This window comes from Cyprinodon tularosa, unplaced genomic scaffold (genome assembly GCF_016077235.1).
Source record: "Cyprinodon tularosa strain WSP-4 unplaced genomic scaffold, ASM1607723v1 ctg540, whole genome shotgun sequence".
NCBI lineage: Eukaryota > Metazoa > Chordata > Actinopteri > Cyprinodontiformes > Cyprinodontidae > Cyprinodon > Cyprinodon tularosa.
In genome coordinates, this window is record NW_024039275.1 from 274297 (window position 1) to 291119 (window position 16823).

The following is a 16823-nucleotide window of genomic DNA, read 5'->3' on the forward strand; positions in this document are numbered from 1 at the left end:
TATAAGTTGGTATTTAATATCATCAAGTCTGTAAATAGTTTACTGAGACTCTAGCTATAATCTACTGCATTCCTGTCTGTCTTGTTGAAGAGCTCTTTAAAATGTAAAAAGCGAGGTTTAGTCAAGTGTTTGGGTTCAGGTGCCTTTGCTTTGTGTTTTTGTAAAGTGCATGTAAAATGTTTAATATATCTGTAGAGTAAAAGCAAAGACTTCTTTGAAGAAGACGTGGCTGACGTTTGTAGCTCTAAGTTGATGCAGTGAACAAACAAAACCCAGAGAAAAAAGGCTTTGGTTTTAAACATCACCAGGAATACTAATTAGACCCATTAATCACAGATTTCTAGTTTCAGCCTTGACCAGCAGATGTATGTTATTAGAAGCTACAACATAAGAAGAGTAATGAAAATGAAACTTTTTTTTAGAAGCTGAAGTGATTTTACCCTGAAAAACAAAGCTTTAATTGAATTTTTTTAATGAAAAACAAGATAATTTCTAAGTTTAAATGCTCCTCCTTAGTGTGTTCCAGTACTGATGAGCACAGGGACAATAAAAACCTTGCTGTGTTTACTACAGAATATAACTCCTTACTGCATCTCTGTGGGGATTTTCAAAGAGTTGTTAACATTTCCAAATCCAACAATTTCCTTTAAAAAAAGCTTAAAACTGAACATTTCTGCTGTTATATGTTCAGCCTTCCTGTTATCTGCTAGAAATCGTGCTTTCTCAGATGCCTCAACAGGTCAAAGACAGCATTTCCTGTTAATAAGCTTTTTACACCTCCTTTAATCACGATGATGTCAGTTAAACACCCCAATGAGACTAAAACAGGTTTTTTTTTTATTCTAGTCTTTTCTGCTGCATCATTAAAGCATCTAGAACACTGACTGTTGTCTGGTAGCATTTGGATATGATGGGACCTACTGATCTTAAGATCAAGCTTTTGAGTCTCCAGATCATCCTGTAAAGATGATTTCTGGGATTTTTAAGTGTTTAAAGCTACATTTTACAGCATGAAGTGAATTCAGCATGAATTGGATGATGAAACACCAGGTGGTAGCAGGGACCTTTTCGTTTAGACCCATAAGTCACGTGTAAACTATCATCTTTGTAAACCACCCTCTGGAAATCTGTTGTTGGGTTTGAAAACAACTTAGTGTCCCTCCCGGTTCCTGGATGCTTAAAGTTTTTATTTACAGTATAAAGAAACGTAAAACAACTTTAGACGGCACTCTCCATACAAATTTAAGTTCGTCTGACACCAAGTAAGGTACATAAAATGTCACATTCAAAATTACTGTAAAAGTGCATCTCCATTTATTTACAAACCAATTAACTCCAGAAAAGGTTCATTTCAGCAGTTTCACTGATAAATGTTGAGGCGATAGAAATTATAAACTGTTTATGTTAAGGAAGGGATTTATAATGTTTCTGTTATTCATGTGTTTATAAGAAAATATTTAGCTTTGGCTCAAATTTGTAAAAAAAAAAACCTTTGAAAAAAGTGTAAATTGTAATAATGTGCTGCTAATATTGACAAAAAATATAGTTTTCTGGGGGCGTGTTTTTTTTTTTCAAAGTTTGGCAGCGACTGGGTTTAAGGTAAAGATTTCCCAACAGGCAAATACATTTCACAGAGAAAGAGAAGATTCTCTGAAGGAATTCAAATGTCCCTCCCTTTCTTCAAGCTACCTGAAAAATAAAACGGTCTTCAGATTTCAATATCCTCTGCAAAGCTCAGGATGTCAAATGCTCTGTGATGTTAAAGCTCACATTTTTAACACTCTTGTAACAAAAAGGAGGGAAAAAATGTTTTATTTAAAATTCTAAGATATTTGTCAAATAAAATATTTTCTTCCAACATTTTTATTTCCAAGTTTCCTATCAGTTTATTCTATTTTAAAGGCCTTTTGGGGTTTATAGCAGCCTTTATAATGTACAGCTGTGTTGCTTGAGAAGCTTGATTAACAATTATTATTCAGAACCCGTATTTTCACGTTAAATGATTGGTTTATGACACATTTATTAAATAAAGAGAATAAAAAGGGAATATTCTGTACTATTAGTAAAATGTGCCATTTTCTTTTTTTACACCTGCATGTCTTCATCCTGAGTTAATAAAAGGTTTGCTTATAGCTGATTTAAATGGGTTTTTATGAGGACATCAGTTATCGCAGCAGAACACAGTCTCCCTCTAGGAGTCAAAGTCTGCCACACATGTGAGGAGAAGCTGGTCGGAGATCTCTACACTGTTTTCTTCAAAGTCATTCAGGCTCTTCAAATACTCCTGCTCGTCCTGCTCTTTTCCCCACACATCTTCAGGAGTCTCCTCTACCGTACAGACGGAGCCATTTGAGGCCTGGCTGGGCTCGATGTTTCCAGTGTCGTCCATTAAATAGGCCTGATCGTCCTCATCCTGTCAGATGAAAGCAGACATGCTCACTATTTATGGAGGCTGTTCTTGAGTATGAATAACCAGAGATTTTAATTTTTTAATTTTAAGTCATTGACATGAACTAACCAGAGTCAGGATGTAGCTGACGCAGATCTCTTGTGGCAGTGGAAAACCTGCAGGAAAGCACCAGTTTACAACTTCTTTTTTTTTTTTTCTTCCTAAAAATGCTTTTATTTTTGAAATTTTGCAGAGAATAATGTGATTTAAGGTCACCACTTACTGGAGGACCGGAAGATCCTGCAGTCTGGATCATGACACTTCTGGTACCAGACTTCTTCTTTCAGGTCTACAACAATCCTGCAAAGGAGAAGGAGGCGGGGGGAGTCAGAGGAAAAGAAAACTGTAGGGAGCTTTCAGAAGAACTGGAGGCAAAGTGTGGTGCACACATGATGTTGTTGCTCTTATGAAACCTTCCCACGTTCTCACACCAGCGGTATTTGGCAATGTCATAGACAAGAAGCTGCTCTGCAGCAAAGTAGCTCCATCTTCGAATGCCTGCGGAGATCAGGAAGCAATTTGAGCACAAGGCAGGTTCAGATTTTAAAAAATAGCCTGGAAACAAGTCAGTTTATCAGGGTGAAAAAAATCTAAAATATCCTAAATAAAAACATAATCTTTAATGATTTTATTCTAATGACTCTAGGTCATGTTTGTGACATAATCATTGCATTAAGACATTTTTAATCATATACAAGTCCCTAAAAAAATTATTATTATGCATTTTTATTATAAAAACATAGGCCGTGTGACATTGTAATAATGTAATAGTCCTCTACACTTCAACTTACAAGATAATTACACTAATTAAACCAAACAAAGACCAAGCATTGAAATTTAAGAAACAATAAAAGCAAAGCGAGGCCGGAGCATGTTGCCCAATCCTCTCTGCTGCTCCCCTGACCCGGATTAAACGACGAGTACAAGTACACAAAGCAAAACCTGAAATAAAATCTTAATACTATGTCTGACGTACCCTGCGGCAGGAATGAGACATTTTAAAAACTGAATATTCCCTTACTTCCCTGAACCCCATCCTTTCTGACCAAGGTTAACACATAGTTGTCCACTTCTTGGTACGGAGAAGACAGGCAGCCAGACAGTGTTCCTGTAAGGAAAAGACAGGGAGATGTTTGGAATCCAAAGCATTCAAATAGAAAAAAAAAAATTTAAAGTAAAACCAAGGACAATTTGTACAATGAATGAATGTATGTATACACAGCAAAATAAACTGGTATGATCTAGAAAACAAATTTTTTCATTGTTGAGATTACACAAGGAAAAACTGTATTTTAACTTTACTGTTGTAGCAGAATGCATTATTACCAAGCAGATGGCATAATGACTTGAATGGTAGGCAGAAAGGAAATATTGTCACATTTAGAGTTACCTGGATTTGAATCAGATCCCTGCTGGCAGTGAGGCGTTTGGGGTTCAGCCTCTTTTTTTTCTGGGGCGTCCCACGTTAGAATCCTCTGGCCCGTGAAACTGAAAAGAAAGACAGAAAGATATTAGCTAAGAAAAATTTTTCAAAACATTACAAAAAACTGGCACGTACCTAATATTACAGACCAAAGAGGCAAAGAATACACTTTCCTCAACAGACATTCCTTTTGCAGGTTTGGCAGCAAACTGGTTGTCCTGAGCCACAGTGAATGCAGCGTTTCTCCCCACCTTAGACGACTTGTACAGCCGAAAGTTCCTGTTCCTGGTGTACACACCTGTTTGTGTGAATTCAAATCAAAATGTTTGAAACGGGAAAAGTTATTTATCAATAGTGGCCCCCACCAAAAAGAAAAACTGAAATTAAAAGATGTCCTGTCACTCTTTAAAACTGAAAACAAAGTGTGAGAAACTTGACTTTTTTCTTCTTCAATTTTATGCCAACAAACTTTTTTTTGGTCAATAATAAATAACAATGATTAAACACACATTTAGCACAAATTAATATTTTCGTTTTAAAACCATGGACTCACCCAGATCAACAAAAAGACATTTATGACCATCCTTGTTTTTCACCATCAGGAAGCTGAGGTCTCTCTCTTCCTGTTTTCTCCTCTTCATATCTGGACTTTGATCCACCTCAGACACAAGCGCTCTGCGCAAGAATTACACTAACTGATGACAAACCAAAATATATTTCAATAAAAAAAGCCATAAAAAAAGAAAACTGACTGTTTACTGTTGTCCTCCTGTGACACGTCTCTTTCACTTCTGAGTTTGGTGATGATGGGCTGAAGAATAGCATGGATGAATCTACCTAAAAGAAATAAAGGAACATGAGTAAAAATACACGAATATTCAAAAGAAAAAAATAAATATCATGGTTTTCTTGTGGGGCTGAACATACCGACATGGAGGTTGTCTTTAAAAGCCGCGTTTTGTAGCATGAAGATAAGATGGCGACTAAACTTGTTATCCGTGCTGGAGTCCAGGTTCAGGACGTTTTTCACAGAGCATTCAATCCCATAAACCTCCATCAACTTTTCACAGACATACTGTCAACACAACAACAAAGTCCACGTTTGGACACTCAGAGGCCACTTTATTAGGTATATCTGTTAACCTGAGTGTTCCCACAGACAGCAAATCAGACATCTGGCAGTATTTCAAAGATGGGAAATTGAAATTTAAGATATGTTTTTTCTGAATATTTCTGGAACAGCTGATCATGAGTTTAAAGAGAATAGCCTAAACAAAAAAGAGATACTATTCAGTGAGCTGCAGCTGTGTGGACAGAAATGCCACGCTGGTGTCAATTACATCACTGGACCAGGCTGCTGCTGGTGGATGTATAATGGTGTGGAGGGACATTTAGGCCTCTTTGTACCAGTTGATCCCAGTTCAAGTAACACAACAGGACCATCTCTTTATACATACTGAGGATCTGAGCTTTAACACTTCCTTCCAGCAGCATAATGCTTTTAAACCTAATCTTATCTTGAATTAGCGTTTAGTCTAGTCACCTGGTATGAATCCTATGCAGCTCCTTGGAGATGTGGTAAAACAGGTCACTTGTAGCAAGGATGTGCAGGACTTTTTTATGCTATCATATCAATATGAAACAACATTTCGGAGGAATTTTACTGACATGTTGAATGTAAGCCATGTAAGATGGGAGACATTTCAGAAGTTTATAATGAGTTTCTACTGGGGTGAACCGAATAATTTGGCCAAGGGATATCCTTAGGAAGGAAACAACACGGTACTCCTGGTTTATATGTCAAGTAGCAGCATTAAGTCACTTTAGACCAAATATTGCTTCAGTAATTATTTTCCCAGGGATTTTTTATTGTCAATACACTTACACAAGTACAGAGCAATGAAATGAACTCTCTACATTTAACCCATCCCCTTGAAGAGCAGTGGGCTGCCATTGTTTGGCACTCGGGAAGCAGTGTGGCAGTCTGTGGGAGTGGGGCTCGAAAGCAGAACGAAAGGATTTAAAGCTCTATGCCACCACTTCCCATTGGGGAATAAAACTCCAATTTCATGCTTATTCTCTTTTTAAAGCAACTAAATAAGAAAATAATCTAACAAATAACTTTAAGGGTTCTGCAAAAACATATAAAAGCTCCATAGTTAGAAAGACCTTGACAAAAGCTACATGATATAGAAGATACTGACTGTCATGTTTGATTTATGATTAAAAATATCACAAACCTGAATAAGCAGAGAGACCATTGATGTCCCGTCACATCCTTGGTTTGAGGGTTTGTGAAACTCCAAGTCAAAGTAAAGCTTGCACACTGCCCCCTCTGGTATCACCTCATAACAATGCATCAAGGACTGGGGGTAAACCCTAAAAAAATGTAGAGGTAATAAGTAATTAAATGAATTACAAAAACAACAGCAACTGAAGCAAAAACGTGACCTAACCTGTAATAATGCCACAGCTCGCTGTAACTGGTGACCAGAAAGATTCTCTGACCATGTGAAGCCTTTTCTTTTTCAAGGGCAAAAACATGGACGGCCTGTAGACAACATAACGACAGACGTTAGCTGTTTTAGCTTCACACAATGAGAAGAAGCTGCATGTTGCTCATGAAGGCCGTGCCTCTCTACAGCTTTGAGCAAAGCTGATTGCCAGGCTCTGCCGAGGGAAGAGTTTCCAGACAGAGGAGGGCTGGAGGGGCCACAGTCGGGGTTTGTAGGGCGTTGTCAGGGGGTTCTGCTGGAAGGACTGAGCAAGCTGCCCCACTTTCTTCAACCGGTCTCCCCACTTGCTCATTCTAAGGTCCAGCTGATCACTTTCATGCAATTCAACGAGCCGGCAAAAAACAGAGGACTTGTAGCACCAATCCTCTGTTTTCAAAACATAACCCTGTTAAAATTAAAATAAAAGTTGAAATAAAAACCAGATAAAAATAACCCGAGGAGGAAAGGTTGTTAGGAAAGCAGTGAAAATAAAAGGTTTTGAATAAATATACTCAATTTTAGTTTATTGCAGGTTTTTCTTCAATGTGAGAATACACATTTTTTTTAAAACATGTATCTTATTGTTTTCATAATTTTGCCAAGTTGAAAACAGAAGCTTACATTTATGGTGAAGATACACTGAAAAGGTTTTACAGTAATGCCTGAAGTAAATAATAATAATAAAATAAATAAATAAATACAAAAAAAAAAAAATAATACAAAAAATCAAAATCAAAATTAAAAAATGACTGAAGTAGGGTGAGGGGGTGGGTCCTATACAACATTAAAAAATTATCTTGTAATAAAACAAAGACTTCCAATAAGGGGAAAATTTCTTCATTTAAATATTACATAACTAGCAATAGCATAAGAGCAGTGTCTGTGGATAGAATGAACATGTAGTTTCATCTATTTTTGTACAGAAAGTTTGAGTAAAATAAAAAAAAACAGGGTTTTAAAAATAAATCAGCCCCTCGAAAAACCTTTTCGTCTCAACAATGTTTAACCAGTTATACGTTTATTTTTGTTAATACTAGTTTATAGATTTAGTTCCTTGTTGCTCGGTGTGCTACATTACCAATGTATTTCCTCTTTGTTGTTCTTCGCTGTTTGGTTCAAAGACGGTGTATTTATGGAGAAAATGTCTAGTTCTAAACAGAATGTAAAAATCAGCTGTTTATGTTTTGGCGCTTCAAAAACCGGAAATGGACTTTCCGAACTCGGGGGGTTTACCTGAAAACAATGATTAAAACAAAATAAATCTAAAATTCATGTAAAGGCAGATTTTTTGTCGGTGTAACACAATTTCCGTTTATAGCCCTCTCATTTACGAATGGTATCATCCGCTTATCCATTTCCTGTATAGCTTTTTTCAAAATAAAATGTATTTATGGCGAAAAAAACTGTTGGGAAAAGCGATGTTGTCTAATCCCATAGATTTCTTTTTATCCAATCTCTTTTTTAGTTTCTACGTTTTGTTTTTTTCTAGTTGGGTAAAAGATTTACACTAAAAAAATGAATAAATGTTTGTACAAATTGTGCCATCTAAGTTGATCAGTGTACATGAAACTAAATTTAGTGATGAAGAACTCTTTTAATTAAATTTAATTGAACTTTATTGATCTCACAATGGAGAAATTAACTCTCTGCATTTAACCCATCCCCTTTGAGGAGCAGTGGGCTGCCACTGTGCAGCACACGGGGAGCAATCAGGGGTTAGGGTCTTGCTCAGAGACCCAGAGTGGCAGTCTGTAGGAGTGGGTTTTGAACTCACAATTCCAAGCCCTATGCCCTAACCACTCTCCCCCCGTTGAAATAGGATAGACAAAAAAAGGTACCCTCAAATAATTTGGAGCCTCTACTAATTATCTTTTCTTACAATAAAACAACAAACTTACCAAGATTTACCTACACCTGGATTCTGGGAAAAGGACTGAGTTTAATTTTCCATCATGCACAGATGTTTATTTTCATTTTGCCAAAAAAAGAAAATAAAACAACTGAAAGAAAACATTGTGCATTGTGTTATAACTTTATACCCTCTTATTAGAACTCTCACTGCACTGATCAGCAGGAGGAAAGAAAGAAAGAAAGTAAGAAAGAAAGAAAGAAAGAAAGAAAGAAAGAAAGAAGAAAAAAGAAAAAAGAAAAAAAAAGAAAGAAAGAAAAAAAATGTCTCAAGGGAGTGTTTAAATACTTTTGAAGAGATTCTTTCCCGTGAGAAGACAAATTCTGGAAGAACAGCTCTGTGTGTTGTTAACCGGGTTTCCTTCCACAGGAAAAAGTAGGGAGTTACATCAGTAGATAAGTATTCCCTAAGCTCTGCAAAAGCAATCAGTCCACTGTAGTTTGAGGTTCATAAAAAGGATCCTTAAAGTTACCCTTCAGTTTTTCTTCAAATTCCTTGAGGTATGTACGTCTCTTTGTACATTTAGCTGCATGGCACAGGGAAATCAGATTTTTGATCATTTGTAGCTCTTAAGAACTTGGCATTTGATTAAAATTCAGATGTGTTTCATTCTAACTTAGTAAGGACGGTTTTCTTTCTGTTCCTGCAGTTTAAAGAACTCCACTGCCTAACATGCTTTCCTGGGAAAGAATTCGTCTGGTTTTACTGACTGGGTTGTCTTTCTACAGCCAAGTAAGTGTGTGTTTTTTTCAGGAACTGTTTAAAACCAGAGATTTCCATAAAATCCTTTCACCATGTAATCATTTATTTTTAAGGTTAATCTCAGTACGTCAGAACTGCTGAATGCATCCTCTGCTGTTATTGATGATCTCTATGATGGATGCCGTGAAGAAGCCATGAAGAAGTTTAATCCTGACATTTTAAAACAAGAGCTTGGCAAAAGTGAAAAACTGGAGAAAGCTTGGAACAAATGGGAGCAAGAGAAAACAAAAATAAATTGTTCATCAAAGATCCCTGGAGGAAATAAAGAGCACACCTCTGCCCTGTCCGTCTACCACTACGGGGATAGAGACTTTATTAAGGAGCTGAATAATGCAGTGAAGATGATGATGATAAATGTTACCACATATGAAAATGACTTTCATTTCAAGGCCCTTCATTTCCTACTGATGGATTCCATGAAGTTGTTGAAGCCAAAGGAATGCAAGGAGGTATATTTAGTCCAGGAGGAGCAAATAAAACAAGAACCAAACTCAAGTGTAAGGTTTGCAAGTTTCATCGTTGCTGAAACAGACTTGGGATTGATTGATTATGCAGACCAAGTTGTTCTTAAAATAAAAACTGGCTTCTACATCGACCTGGGGGACCAGCTTTGTCAGAGATATCTTGGTAAAATACTCCTATCTCCGGCTGAAGTCTTCAACATAGAGACCGTAGCTGAAAAGGAGAATAAGGATGGTGATGAGTTCATTGAAGTTGTTTTGGCCCATTCTGCAATAAAAGGCAACCACAACTGTGTCATGTTTTCAAGGTAAGACGAACTGCATCCTCATCAAAGTTCAACAGATATCCACATTAAAACAAAGTAAAAAATCTCGGAATTATCCATGGGATCTTTACCTTAGTTCAATAAAGGTAGTTAACATACAATATGTTTCTGAAAATCTAACGAGCCTATATTGAGCCTCCCTTAAATATACCCTCCCACCACAAAATATGTTGGTTTTTAATTTAATGCCTGTTTTTTTTATTATTATTATTATTATTATTTTGTTTTTAGTAAATAAACAGTTGAGAAATCCAGTATGAGTTTAAATTAACAAATATAAACTGTCTCTATTATCTAAAATATGGTAATATCTTGGTTAATAATATTTGTCAGTTTCCCTTTGCTTCATAGCAAAAGGGAGCTCTATCAGTGAGGAGTTAACCAACCTTTGGAATTGTTCATAAAGACTAACAGTCTTTCCTGATAACATCTCTTAGCATAGAGCACACAGTCAAGCTGACTGCAGATTGTAAATTTATACAAGTTTGTAATACAATGCAAGAAGCTTGAGAAAACTTAGTTTGTTCCTCTTTACTAGTTTAAAACTAGCTGGGCTTCTCAGAGAACCATGACTCCCAGTTACAGGTTAAAATGTTTTCTTATTGAATAGACAGAATCAGACTGCAGAGCTTCTACATATCTTGAAATTTTGTTTCTTGCATCATTATATTAGTAAAGGGGTATATAATCTTTTTAAACAGAGCTCAGAGAGAAGCAGGAAGAGCTGCAGATTTAAAGCAAGAAACAATTTTACTGGGATATGCAACATGCACTAAAAATATATCTCCAAGTTTACCAGAAAGTTTACAAGAAAAAGATATCCTGTCCTGTATTTAAAATGCAGCATATCCATAATTTTCTGGATGGATGGATAGAATTGAAGTTGTAATTCTAGGAATGCATGATATATTGATTTTGGCATCGGAATCAGCTGTTATTCGTTATGAAAGCGTTCAGGTTGACCCACCCCCCAGGTGTCCCCACCAACTTTTATCACAAAGTTACACCCTTGGTCTGGGGGTTTTGTCTCCAGCAACATGATATGGTGTTGTGTTTGCGTTTAATCTCACCGTTATGTTCTGCTGCGTGTTTTTTGGATTTCTTTCTTTAAATGTTTTTGGAACAAAAATATTATGCTAATTCTGCACCAAAGATGGTGGTAATAATTTCAGACAAGATTTTACCGATTATTGAGGAATATTAACTAGGAGAACAGATTTTGAGGGATTAAAATGAGCAAACAAACCACCCACTTCTAACAATTAATTCATTCCAGTCCCTAGATAACAGGATAAATTCTTATCTCTCATGGCTCTCTTAAAGTTATGATCCAGCTTTAAGGGAATGCTGCTTAGGCTATTAAATATCCTAAAATGCATTTTGAAGGCCCTGGTTGTTTATAGAGCTAAGTGTGCATCATTTTGCTATATCTGGGGGGACTTCCTTCTGAAACATTAACTGTTTCTCACTTCACACACAGATGCTTCCACAATGTCAAAAAAGAACTGAAATTATTAAGATTATCATCGATGGTTGATGATGGAGATATACATGAAATAATCACTTCCATATTGACTTGTAGGGATCAAGACAGAGGAACACGGGGAGAGAAAGAAGATAAAGCACTATTGGAAGGGTAAGTCTAAGGAAAGGGTCACTACTTCCAAGGCTCTAATGAGTAAAAGTAGTGATTACATCAACAAAATAGCTATCTAAAATAGTTTTAAAATGAAGTTAGGAAAGATTTATGAATCATTATCTCATTTATTGAATTGGTTTAAAAGTACTGCATTTGAAATAATATACCTTATCTGTATGGAGGATGAATAGGGCCACAATACTATAAAACAATTACTGTCAGGACTCAGAGCAGAGGACCCAGTATTCAGGCTAGACAGACGGTGGCATAATTCAAAAGGCATTTATTTAAAACTGGCAGAGGGGAGTAGCAGCGGCTAGAGCGTCTAGGGCAGGAAATTCTGGAGAGAACAAACACAGGTTAGTGATTACGATAACCTGACGGAGGATGATAAGAACAAATTAGTTACTGACCTGGTTTAGAGTACAATCCATGCCCAGAGAATGAGGTAGGATCCAGACAGTGGCCTGCTGACAAGATGCGGCAGGCACCGCCCAAGGTGTCCCAGATGCTGCAGTCCCGGAGAACAGAGAAGCAAGCAGGAGTCCGAAGACAGGTCAGGCAAACAGATCAGAACAGGAACAGGCAGGCTCAGTGGTGAGAGGCAGAACAGGTCAGGATTAGGTGACAAGAAACACTCAGGTTTGCTTAAAACAATCTCACTTTTGAATTAAATGTATGACATATGTGTTTATGTTAATGTATTAACAATTTAATAGTTTCTTTAAACTTTAACACAATATATATCTCTGTTAAATCGTTGAACCTGTGCTAAAGCAACTTTTTGTTAGACAATTTGTGCTCCCCCCTATTTTCGTTTGCATCCTGTGTATTTCCTTGGGCTAAACTTGTCCTTAAAACCAAGTCAGGCCTCTCAGGAAAGGCAACCCAGCACCTAAATACATTGATCAACTCAGAGATCCAATTGTTGAGGGTTCCGCCAGTGAATAACATAAAAGCTGTTATGATTCTTAATTGAATCACCTTTTTACTTACTTTTTACTTTTGTCTTACAAATAACTGCAAATCCAATACAATGTGATCAGAACATAGCTTTAAACGAATAAACATATCAAAAAGTAAGCACTTCCTATCACTGTTGGAAGTAATTATTAGTTAGTTCCAGTCCCAAGCTAAAAGCATAAAGTGCTATGTATTTAAAGAACCAGGAGCTGCTTCCTGTTTGAAAAATAAAAACCTGGCTTACACTCTTAATTGGAGAGTAATGATTTGAAAGTGGAGATAGCAAACAGAGATATAGTATGAAAGTGTATTTTCTGTCGTTCCAAATTTCTAATTTTTTTGTTCATCTCCTAGGGGCTTGGTCTCTGATGATGCCTCTAACCCACGGCTTAAAGGAATAGTACACCCAAAACATGATTAGCCTTCATTTTCTACTCACCCCCATGCTGAACAACACTCTGGAGTACTTTTTTGATATCTCAAATGCATCTGGAGATCTGGGAGGCTTCTTGCTGTCTGCTGACATTCAAATAATGGAGGTCTATGGTGCCCGAGACAGAAAGGTCCATAAAAGTCCACAAAAAACGTGTCAATATTCCTCCATACTGCTCGTCCAATGTATTCCAAGTGTCCTGAGTGGGTAGCATCCAGAATTTACTCAAAACGAAGTCATTTAGAATGTTTTTAGAGCATAAACAGTAGTGTATAGGATTTCCTGAAAGCGCGCACATGCGCGTTCACGACGCTACGGAAGCCGGCAGACCAAGCCAGATGAAAGTGCGCATTCAGCGTCTGCTCTGCCAATAATGCAAGCGTAGAAGAAGAAATGTGCTGTTTACCTGTGCAAAGAAAGAAACAACGAAAGAAAAATGTCTGAGGACTTCAGTGTTGAGGAAGAGCACGAGTTCTTTGCCGAGCTGAATGTGCTGGTTTGGTCTGCCGGCTTCCGTAGCGTCGTGAACGCGCATGTGCGCGCTTTCAGGAAATCCTATACACTACTGTTTATGCTCTAAAAACATTCTAAATGACTTCGTTTCGAGTAAATTCTGGATGCTACCCACTCAGGACACTTGGAATACATTGGACGAGCAGTATGGAGGAATATTGACACGTTTTTGTGGACTTTTATGGACCTTTCTGTCTCGGGCACAATAGACCTCCATTATTTGAATGTCAGCAGACAGCAAGAAGCCTCCCAGATCTCCAGATGCATTTGAGATATCAAAAAAGTACTCCAGAGTGTTGTTCAGCATGGGGGTGAGTAGAAAATGAAGGCTAATCATGTTTTGGGTGTACTATTCCTTTAAATGCATTGGTCGTCTGAGAGCTCTTATTTTACTGTCCTGCCAGTGAAAAATAGGAAAGATGCAAGGACAGCTCGGATAGGATTATAGGATCTAACCACACCCAGTGCGGTCTGCTGTAGAGCTTATTTTTAGACATTCTTCAAATATGTGCAAATTCTGGTATTAAAACAAATGAGTCAGTGGAACATTTTCCATGTCTGCTGTATAAAAAAATACACTTCCAACTTATTTGAAAACACCTTTTTGTGTGTTTAAATCATTGTTTGTTCTAAGATCTCCAAACCCACTTTTCTTTTGTCCCTACAGGTCTGCAGCTGACTTCTCCAACAATTTGTTCCTTCCACTACTTGTGGCATTAGCAATGCTTTCCATGTGTCCTTAAGAGAAAGAAATCGCTGACTCTGAAATCACTGGAAAAGAAAATTAAAGCTCTGTTTTTGTAAAAACAAAAAGTACCCTGGAAACAGCCATCAATTAACTGAAAACAACTTTCATACAATGTTCTTTCTTTGTTGTGTTTATAAAAGTGGTAAAAAAAAAAAACCACTTCAAGTTAAGGTGTAGAACCCATTTGATAACATGGAGGTATGTCACTATCTGTGCCATCTTGAAAAGTTAAAGTGGCTACATGTTCCAAATTTAATGAAAGCAAAGCTACCAATAAGAATAACTGTAGCGAAATTAAAACTGATAGAAATGCATTTAAACATGTATTCAAAATGTAACATATGGAAGACATGCAGAACAATGTTTGTACCTGTGGCATGTCTTTCCACCTGTTACACATGAAGATATTTTCATATCTGAAGCATGTTTTTAATGTATTACACACATGACTGTTTTTTTTTCTTTTTCAACAGTGTTTATTGTTGTCACATGTGGATTTTTTCCCCCTCAGTTCCACACATTACTGCCTGATATCCATTGCAGAAAAAAATGAAAAGCATTTCATATATAGATAATTTTTTCTATTTCTACATTGAAATAATTTCCATATATGAAACACTTGTAAATAATTCCACGTGTGAAATGCATGTTCTTCATATGTTGCACATTTCAATATATACTTCAACTGTGCTTTTTGCTGTCACACACAGAATGCTTTCACACATAGTTGAATCTTGGCAGGTTTGTATGTTTTATTGCAGTCTCCCTAAGCAACCAATTTGTCTTTGGGCGAGGCAGTGAAACCCCAAGTTGCCTACTGATCCGGAGATCTGTGTTTGAATAAATGACAGCTGTGATTGCTTTGAGATAGCCTATTTCCAGTTGTAACGCAATGGACACCATATAGCCTCTACTTGTAACCCCAGGGGTTTCACATATGTTTCCCTTGTTGTATATTTAAAATGCACTCAATTTTCACTTGTAATGAGCAAAGTATTCATTTCACATGTTTTACATATCTACCTTGTGGTGAAACTTAGCAAACATTTCAACCAGGGTCCTCGTATCCACATGTGTACTTTATGTGTTGTTTTTTTCTGCAAGTTTTTATATTACACTGCCTTTTATGCTTTGCATGCCTTTAGTGAATTGGCAGGAAAAGTGTACAGAAAGGGAGTGCACATTGGTTCTAGTGTGTAAAACAAATAAAAAAGACACTGAAATAAATAGGCCATAATGTTGCTTATTTTGTGGTAAATTATAAAATCAAACAAATCAAAGAAATTTTATAACCTGATGTAAAACTTTATGACTCATTACTTATTTCACTGCAAGAAAATATGATTAAGTTGATGATAAAATGTGACGTGTCTGCTGTCATTTTTACAAGATCCCTTTGCAGCCAGTTAGCTTTTCTTTGTTTAGATCTGTTAAAAGCACCATAGCACTGCTTAAATGAAGAAAGTAGAAGACGTGGATCAGACATTAAAATCCATCTAGAATCCATAAAAAATGTTTATTAAGTCCAACAGTAATAGAAACCATAACCCTTAGACCTTGCAAATCTGAAGTTGCTCAGAGGTAAGCACTGTTACAAAAGTCTGAATGATTATTAAGGTTTGCGGACCGGCTGCTTTGTCTGATCCTGGAAAGAACAGCAAGAGTAATGCAGCCATGAATGGTTTGTGTTCTTAACATAGCTATTTATAAGGAATAGATAACAAATAATGGATGTGTCCAGGCTCAGAACTGTGGACTCAGAATTTCAAGAAGACAAACACATGATTTACAAAAGCGTTTATTAATAAACATTGAATCTGCGACTCAACAGCTAGAGCGGAAAAGGCCGGAATCTCTCTAGAGGGGAAAACTAAGGTTAGTAACCACATAAATCTGACGGAGGATGATTATGAGCGTATGAGTCACTAAACTGGATTTAAAATTCAGTCTGGGGCCAGAACTAGGAGTGGAATCCAGCCAGAAGATTTCCAACAGCATGCGGGGAACGCCTCCCAGAGAGTCCCAGGGGCAGAAGCCAAGAGCCTGCTGAGCTGGCTGATGAGCAGAAGCAAGGAGACGCAGGAAGGCAGGAGGCAAATAGATCAGAACGGGAAAAAGCAGGCTCAGAGGTCCAAGAACTAGTCAGGATCAGGCAATCAGAACAACAACAGGCTTGCTAGAGAACTCTCCTCAAAGGCTTGAATAATCTGGCACTGATGATAGGGAGCAAGCAGCTTAAATAGAGGCAGGAGCAGGCGAGTAATGTCACAATGGGCAGAGCCAGGCAGGTGAATAAAATTAACCATTAAGTCCGCAATCAGTGCCAAGATCATGAAAAGTTACAAAATGTTTGTATTTCAACTAATGACCAAGATTAAACTAACAATAACTGTTGCTCTGAAAACATGTCAGATATGAATTTGCATGAAGTTAAAAATCAAAATTGTGTGAAAGAGTTACTGAATCCTGAGCGGTCCATCAAATGCTCAGCTGTATGCAGGGCGCACATGTTGCTGGATTTCCCCCCCCCCCATTGCATGGAATGTTTGAGTTTAATCAATCCAAAGTGGGTGAAGATCATTTGAACGCCCAGTTTCAAAAGAAAAGAGGAAGCTCTTTTTCTCACGTTGCTCATAAAAGTTATTTATTGAGACATGCTACATCACTTCCTAAAAGAGCAGTCAGCTAGAAAAAACAGTTAG

At 37.2% G+C, this 16823-nt stretch overlaps 2 protein-coding genes across 4 annotated transcripts; one reads left to right on the forward strand and one right to left on the reverse strand.

Annotated features, from left to right (window-relative positions):
• Positions 1–1291: 1291 nt before the first annotated feature.
• primpol (primase and polymerase (DNA-directed)) lies at positions 1292–7565 on the reverse strand. 3 transcript variants are annotated; one of them, XM_038304747.1, is made up of 14 exons: positions 7446–7565; positions 6507–6773; positions 6329–6423; positions 6113–6251; positions 4800–4947; positions 4625–4709; positions 4426–4547; positions 4008–4170; positions 3840–3937; positions 3471–3557; positions 2839–2947; positions 2673–2749; positions 2519–2565; positions 1292–2413 (listed from the first exon to the last, which is right to left on the reverse strand). In XM_038304747.1, exons 2-14 carry the CDS (start codon positions 6678–6680, stop codon positions 2192–2194), a joined length of 1566 nt encoding a protein of 521 aa, XP_038160675.1. In that variant the 5' UTR covers positions 6681–6773; positions 7446–7565; the 3' UTR covers positions 1292–2191. The 3 variants fall into 3 exon arrangements, with proteins under 3 accessions (XP_038160675.1, XP_038160676.1, XP_038160677.1); XM_038304748.1 differs by having other exon boundaries at positions 6507–6721; positions 7447–7564; XM_038304749.1 differs by having other exon boundaries at positions 6507–6754; positions 7446–7562.
• A 1076-nt stretch (positions 7566–8641) lies between these two features.
• On the forward strand, positions 8642–14277 carry LOC119796283 (ecto-ADP-ribosyltransferase 5-like). Its single transcript, XM_038304775.1, has 5 exons — positions 8642–8776; positions 8926–9008; positions 9092–9807; positions 11408–11461; positions 14041–14277. Exons 2-5 carry the CDS (start codon positions 8949–8951, stop codon positions 14114–14116), a joined length of 906 nt encoding a protein of 301 aa, XP_038160703.1. The 5' UTR covers positions 8642–8776; positions 8926–8948; the 3' UTR covers positions 14117–14277.
• The last annotated feature ends 2546 nt before the right edge of the window (positions 14278–16823 follow it).

Excerpts from the sequence above, each read along its gene's own strand:
- LOC119796283 (XM_038304775.1), top strand. The coding sequence starts at position 8,949 with ATGCTTTCCTGGGAAAGAATTCGTCTGGTTTTACTGACTGGGTTGTCT. Across the intron at positions 9,009-9,091 it reads GGTTGTCTTTCTACAGCCAA|GTTAATCTCAGTACGTCAGA; the intron begins GTAAGTGTGTGT and ends TTTATTTTTAAG. Across the intron at positions 11,462-14,040 it reads GATAAAGCACTATTGGAAGG|GTCTGCAGCTGACTTCTCCA; the intron begins GTAAGTCTAAGG and ends TTGTCCCTACAG.
- primpol (XM_038304747.1), bottom strand. The coding sequence starts at position 6,680 with ATGAGCAAGTGGGGAGACCGGTTGAAGAAAGTGGGGCAGCTTGCTCAG. Across the intron at positions 4,948-6,112 it reads TGGTCTCTCTGCTTATTCAG|TATGTCTGTGAAAAGTTGAT; the intron begins GTTTGTGATATT and ends TTGTGTTGACAG. Across the intron at positions 4,548-4,624 it reads CAGGAGGACAACAGTAAACA|AGCGCTTGTGTCTGAGGTGG; the intron begins GTCAGTTTTCTT and ends ATTCTTGCGCAG.